The sequence below is a fragment of the Lactuca virosa genome, chromosome 4, assembly GCF_052849685.1.
Source record: "Lactuca virosa cultivar CGN04683 chromosome 4, Lactuca_virosa_CGN04683_v6, whole genome shotgun sequence".
Taxonomy (NCBI): Eukaryota; Viridiplantae; Streptophyta; class Magnoliopsida; order Asterales; family Asteraceae; genus Lactuca; species Lactuca virosa.
In genome coordinates, this window is record NC_136429.1 from 324708875 (window position 1) to 324715625 (window position 6751).

The 6751-nt window shown below is 33.7% G+C and overlaps 2 protein-coding genes across 4 annotated transcripts; one reads left to right on the forward strand and one right to left on the reverse strand.

The window, feature by feature from the left end:
- Window positions 1-385: 385 nt before the first annotated feature.
- LOC145168911 (protein RER1A-like) lies at window positions 386-5694 on the reverse strand. 3 transcript variants are annotated; one of them, XM_079087561.1, is made up of 4 exons: window positions 5262-5694; window positions 4998-5178; window positions 4828-4917; window positions 386-472 (listed from the first exon to the last, which is right to left on the reverse strand). In XM_079087561.1, exons 1-3 carry the CDS (start codon window positions 5633-5635, stop codon window positions 4861-4863), a joined length of 612 nt encoding a protein of 203 aa, XP_078943687.1. In that variant the 5' UTR covers window positions 5636-5694; the 3' UTR covers window positions 386-472; window positions 4828-4860. The 3 variants fall into 3 exon arrangements, with proteins under 3 accessions (XP_078943687.1, XP_078943686.1, XP_078943684.1); XM_079087560.1 differs by having other exon boundaries at window positions 436-479; XM_079087558.1 differs by lacking the exon at window positions 386-472 and having other exon boundaries at window positions 4669-4917; window positions 5262-5693.
- Window positions 695-4281, forward strand: LOC145108528 (low-temperature-induced cysteine proteinase-like). The gene is made up of 5 exons (XM_079045566.1): window positions 695-1252; window positions 2003-2238; window positions 2342-2482; window positions 3184-3633; window positions 4002-4281. Exons 1-5 carry the CDS (start codon window positions 766-768, stop codon window positions 4080-4082), a joined length of 1395 nt encoding a protein of 464 aa, XP_078901692.1. The 5' UTR covers window positions 695-765; the 3' UTR covers window positions 4083-4281.
- Window positions 5695-6751: the final 1057 nt, after the last annotated feature.

Below are 6751 nucleotides of genomic sequence, written 5' to 3' on the forward strand. Positions count from 1 at the left end.
TTGCTAAACACGCTCAATGTTTTTCACATTTGCATAAATATTTCTCAATAATTTTCTCTACATCTTTAAATCCGAAATGTTTAGATTTTCAAATAATTCTTGTATCCTAATCTATTTTCCAATGTGTTTTTTTCTAAACTTTTTTTTTAGCTTTCAGTAAAAACCAAAATCTTTTTTAGAAATTTTGGATTTGCTCATCAAATATCATATACACGTTTTTAAAATTTGGAATAAAATTTTTTTTCCATCTGAAATTAAAAATCCAAAATACAAAATATATTTTTGCTTATTAAAGAATACATATACATATGTGATCTGAAATATCTTATTAGTACCAAACAAAATTAATTTGATCTGAAATACCTTATTAATGTACAATCCAACCATTATTAGTGATTACAAACGTGAAGCAAGCGGCATGTGCGACTTGTTGGGCCTAACTTTTTGGATTTTCCACCAATCGCATCTTCTCCTGCAAACTATTCACACTTCACTCCTTGATATATATTTTTTTCAAAACAAAAAAATCTTCTAGTAGATAATGTTTATACAAAAACTTGAAATACGTATAAATTCATATTTCGAAAATATCAAATAATTTGATACCACTTTTCATCTATCCACTCGTTATATAATTCTATTTAAAATTCGAATTAAGTATTCCAATCCCCATCTCCTTTTCCCCTTATAAAACCAAACGCCCTATCCCCACCATTCCCACTCCATTATTCTCTTCTCTCTATCTCATCTCCTCCGCCTGCAACCATGAAGGTCGTATCCATGGCTATCCTCTTCCTTTTCGCCCTCTTCGCCGTCTCCTCCGCCCTCGACATGTCGATCATCGGCTACGATGCCACTCATATGACCTCCGGCGATTCCTCATCCACCAACTGGCGTACTGACGATGAAGTCAATGCTATGTACGAGTCATGGCTCGTGAAACACGGTAAAACCTACAACGCTCTTGGAGAAAAGGACAGGAGGTTTCAGATCTTCAAGGATAACCTCAAGTTCATCGACGAACACAACTCCGGCGACCATTCCTATAAGGTTGGACTTAACAAGTTCGCCGATCTGACGAACGAAGAGTACCGGAAAACCTACACCGGAATCAAGACGATCGACGCTAAGAAGAAGGTTTCCAAGGCTAAGAGCGACCGGTATGCCGCCAGCTCCGCCGATGACTTGCCGGAATCGATTGATTGGAGAGCAAAAGGCGCCGTTTCGCCGGTCAAAGATCAAGGAAGCTGCGGTGAGTTATTTCGTTTCCACAATTAATTTGAAAAAGTGTCGGTAACATAATCGCAATCATGAACAAAAAGTATATGTATCATGAATCATGACTGACGTATATAACTCATATTGACGAAAGTAACCCTGTATCAGTGAAGACTATTTAGGTTATTAGAATAGTAGTTAGGCGTGCTTTACTCGAATCAGTTTTGCTCATAGTCAAAATCATAGGATCATAGGATGTTTCGTAGTTTATCGATGATTTGGATAATGGGTAAACAAAGGACAATAACGTAATTTATTTTTGTTATTAATAATTTAAAAAATACAATCATAGATCTTATCCGTTGTTCTCTAGAAACCTATACATTCTGTTTTTAAAGAAAACAGCAATATGTTATATTATGATTATTATCAACGTTCATAACCACAAGCAACCACATCATTCATTAAAAAAAAATAGTTTCTTTTTCTTTTATATAACTACCAATCAAACCAATCCAATATTTGGTTCTTTAGTGAAAAAAATTCAGTTCATGTATTTAATGAATTTTGTTTATAATTTATTTAATAATTACAAAATACAATTAACTATTAGATAACTTTTAACAAAAAGTAATATATACAATATTTGTGACTAATTTATAATTATTGTATTTTCAATTCTTTTCTTATTACTTTGTATTTGTATGACATTTTACAAAGTTGATTGCTATTTCTTGCATTGAACTCTTTGATGTTGATGTTTTTTTTTTCGATCCGATTGTAGGGAGTTGTTGGGCGTTTTCAACCACAGGATCAGTGGAAGGGATCAACCAGATCGTGACAGGCGATTTGATTTCCATCTCGGAACAAGAGCTTGTGGACTGTGATACTTCTTACAATGAAGGATGCAATGGAGGTCTCATGGACTATGCATTCGAATTCATAATCAAAAATGGTGGAATTGACACTGAAGAAGACTACCCCTACACTGGAAGAGATGGGAAATGTGACACCTATAGGGTTCGTTTTAACCCAATAACTTTCACCATTTGTTAAGTTAATCCGGATTTACTTTACTTTATTTAACTTTGGGTTTTTTTTATGTATTTTTTGGTTTATGCAGAAGAACGCAAAGGTTGTTTCCATTGATGGTTATGAAGATGTTCCGGTTAACGATGAGTCAGCATTAAAAAAGGCGGTCTCAAACCAGCCTGTATCTGTCGCCATTGAAGCCGGTGGTCGCGATTTTCAGTTCTACACTTCGGTAATGTGTTATTTATAGCATTGTGATTTTGTTTCTTCCTATTAGTGCCATTTTTACTCTGAAAAATCTACCTAATTATAGCAATGTCAATAATATGTCATCTGATAAGATATACGTGGTTAACTTTTTAAGATGCTATAATTAGATAGATTATTCAAAATACAATGTTTTCATAAGAAAACAATTGAAAGTAAAATGTTATAATAAAAAGAATGAAAGCATCATGATTTGTTTATTATTGCATAGATTATTTTTGAAAGTACAATTTTGTAATGTAACAAAAGAAATGATATAAATCTTCTATCTTCTATATATAATAAATTAGTAAATTTAGGGACACTTGTCACCAAGTTGTGTTTCCAAATGTCTCATGGAAGCTGAAACACCCCTTCATTTTTAGAAATCTTTAGGTAACGTTTGGTTGTGGAAAATTGTTTGTATTTTTCTAGAAAACGTTTTCAGAAAATAGAGTCCGAGTTTTCATTTTCAGTTTTCAATGAAAATTTTAGAAAATCATTTTCCATTTTAGAAAACTTGCAAACCGTAAAAATCATTTTTATGTAATTTACATACAATTTGGAAAACACAAAACATGTAGCCTTAATGTTTACTCATTCATATTTAATATTTTTTTTAATCAACCAGTGTAATACAAGAGTAGTATCTAACTGGTTAAAAACGATTGGTTGTGATTATTGCAGGGTGTGTTCACAGGTAAATGTGGGACCGCTTTAGACCACGGTGTGCTGGCAGTCGGGTACGGGACCCAAGACGGGAAAGATTATTGGATAGTGAAGAACTCATGGGGAGCAGAGTGGGGTGAATCAGGTTACTTGAAAATGGAAAGAAACATCGCAGATAAAACAGGGCTTTGTGGTATAGCAATGGAGCCATCTTACCCCATTAAAACTGGCCAAAACCCACCGAACCCTGGCCCATCTCCACCATCACCGGTCACACCTGAAACAGTTTGTGATGAGTACAGCACCTGCCCGGAAGGAACTACCTGCTGCTGTATCTATGAGTACTACGGTTATTGCTTTGCTTGGGGCTGCTGCCCGTTGGAGGGCGCCACTTGCTGTGAGGATCATTACAGTTGCTGCCCACATGATTACCCCATTTGCGATGTGCGCAGGGGTACTTGCTCAAAGGTTAGTTTGTTACCTTAAGCTGATGTTTGTTATGTAGGATAGGACATGACAGTTCTGTCCTATCCTACGTAACAATATTTTCAACTTTTTGTACCATACAAAAAGTTGAAAATATATAGGACAGGGTAAAACAAACATTCTACATTGTTTGTTCTATCCTATCAAAACTATAGGACAAAACACAGTGTTTTGTCATGTCATCATATGACATGAGAGAACAAGTTTGCTCATTGCGGGTTTTGTTCTATTAGTTGTAATTTTTGTGCCATTCAAAAAAGTTGAATGAGTCTGTGAAAAAAGACTTGAATACCCTTGGATGTTTGTGTAGTTTTGTATTTGATTAATGATTTGATTGTTGATGGAAACAGAGCAAGAACAGCCCGTTGGAAACAATGGCAATCAAGAGGATTCTTGCAACACCAACCAAGGCAAAGAGGAACATTGCTTAAGAGGTGAAAGATGAAGAGAGAGAGAGGTGATCACGATTTGCTTTGAGGGGTTGAAATCTGATATGATAGTTTTGTTTATCAGATTCTTGATTTGTAAATACTCTGGCATTGATTCTTCCTGTACTATTTATTGCATTTGAACAGATTCCTGCTATTTCCACAACTTTAATTTAAGTCTGCAAATAATCTTTTATGACAATCTTTTATTTGGTTAATTTTCAGTTTCTTTTTTCAACATACTATACATTATTACATTTCATGCATAGATATATCTATGCATGTAATTAATATTAGCATAAATAATTAGTGATATTTGCCTGAATAAAAAACATTGTTCCTATTAAGTCTTTGTCAAGTAAAAAAGAAATAAGTGGAGTCTATTTAGGAAGGAAGCTTCAAAAGGTAAGTTGATTGGTCCAAAACCTTTCATATTTATGTTACATCATTATCTTTGTTTGGTAATCTGCTTTGGTATCAATCAATCATCATAAAGTTATAACAATGCATTATTTAATATGAATCAAACAAAATTACTTTGTTATTTCTATTCAATTTTCCCAAATGATCATGTTTCAAAATGGCAAACAGTCTGATCATATAAATCGTTTAACAATTATCATGACAAGTACTAATTAAGGCAACTAACAATTTGTTTCTCAATACTGCAAGATTGTAATGTATAACAAATTCAGTAAATGAAATCGCTATTCTAACTTATAATAATCATCTAATTGGTTCAATGTACCTGTAATATGCAACAAATGTTACCAATGAAGATTCAACTTGTAACAGGGGATGCATCATGAACCACTTCTTCAGTCCTTCCTGTGTAACGCTAGAAACAGATGAGCAATGCATCCAATCAGTTTACAGAATCTGAGATTAATCTGAGAAGTTTAGGTATAATTTTGTTACCCGTTTGCCAAATGTGTAGGGAACATATCTATGCTTTATCATATGCCTTATCTGTCTCCTCATTGTTGCAACAAACAACACAATCCAATAGAATAATAGAATCGGCCAAAATACAGGAACATCAAATACACGGAAGAATGTCAACACAAAAGCAAGGCAAGCTGCTTTTGTAATTGAATACCTGTAGCCATTTTAATAGAATCTTCTGTTTATTAGCTAAATCGCAAATAACATACGAGAATTAGGTCAAAATGTGGGACGCACCAGAACTTGAATTCGGGAAGACGACGAACGAAGGGGCGGAATTCTTCGGATCCATGGGTAGGTAGGGCAAGGCCATCGAAAGGTTCTTCTTCAAATTCGGGATCAACCTGAGGCGAAAGGAAAATGATGAAGAGCTGAAGAATGTAGATCCCTAGGCCGTATGTTACGATGTAGTAACCTCGAACGAAGGAAACACGGAGGACGTAGATGAACAAGACGACGCCGAAACCGATCCAACGGTGGCGGACGTATGGTGTTGACTTGTCGAGAAGGTGTTGGTATCTTTGGGAGACGGTGTACGTCCAGTTGGTCAGGGCGGAGGATGTGTTAACGTCGTCGACTCCGCCACCATCGCCACCGCTAGTGACATTCATGTTTTCAATCCTTTATTTATTTATTTATTATTATTATTATTATTTGAATTTCTCTTCTTTGTTCGAGGGGAAAGCAACTGTCACCACCAACATCTTCCTCTGGCAGTTACTTGATGGCTTTGGGCTTCTTTTGTGGGCCTTCTTACGTCTTTTGAATCAAATTAGTTGATATATATATATATATATATATATATATATATATATATATATATATATATATATATATATATATATATATTAGTTACCAAAATTGGTTTGTGAGGAGGTTTACTATTCATTTCAACTTTTCATTTGTAGCCGTTCGATTTCCTTTGCTTCTCAATTCTTTCTTCTTTCTTCTTCTTAACCAACGGTTGAATTCACTTCATTTGCTTTTACTATTGTCTTGAATTCACTTCATTTGCTTTTAGTAATGTCATACCAAAAACAACTAAAGTCCATATAGAATTACAACTCCTATAGAATATAATATAAGTTCTAAAATAAGCATTTTTCTAAAAATAGCAAATTTGCTTCCCGTAATAAAAGATTCTTACATTTACATTTTCTCTCCTAAAATAATTTTGATTAAACACATTTTATCCTTCATAATTTTAAACTTAAATTATTGGTAATTTTAAGTTACATTTTTAGTTCTTTACATAATTGTTTTTATAGTTTTTATTTTTATTAATATTATTTTTTATTTAAATGTTAGTTAATATGTTTTAAATACATTTTTAAACTTTATTTTGTATGTCTCATCCATACATAATTGTTTGCTTCAAAACCTTATTTTATACTTTTATGATTCACTTTGAAAAGAAGTTCTCCGTCGCAATGTGCGAAAATTTCTCCCAAAAATCTTATCCATGTGGAATTATGTTTTTTCAATATACTAGGTTTCAGCAGCATCGCGCGGACGGTCCAAACCCTAGTTTATTATTTATACATCAAACTCGTTTTTATCCATCACTAATCTTATTCTTTTATGTTTTGATACTTATAAGTTGTAAACATTAAATTTTTAATAAGTAAGTGACGTTTGATATTTTTATAAAATAGTTTGCTTATTGATGTTATCCATCACTACTAGGGCAAGTCACCCCACGAAGGCAAGAACGAGTCGCCAAGTTG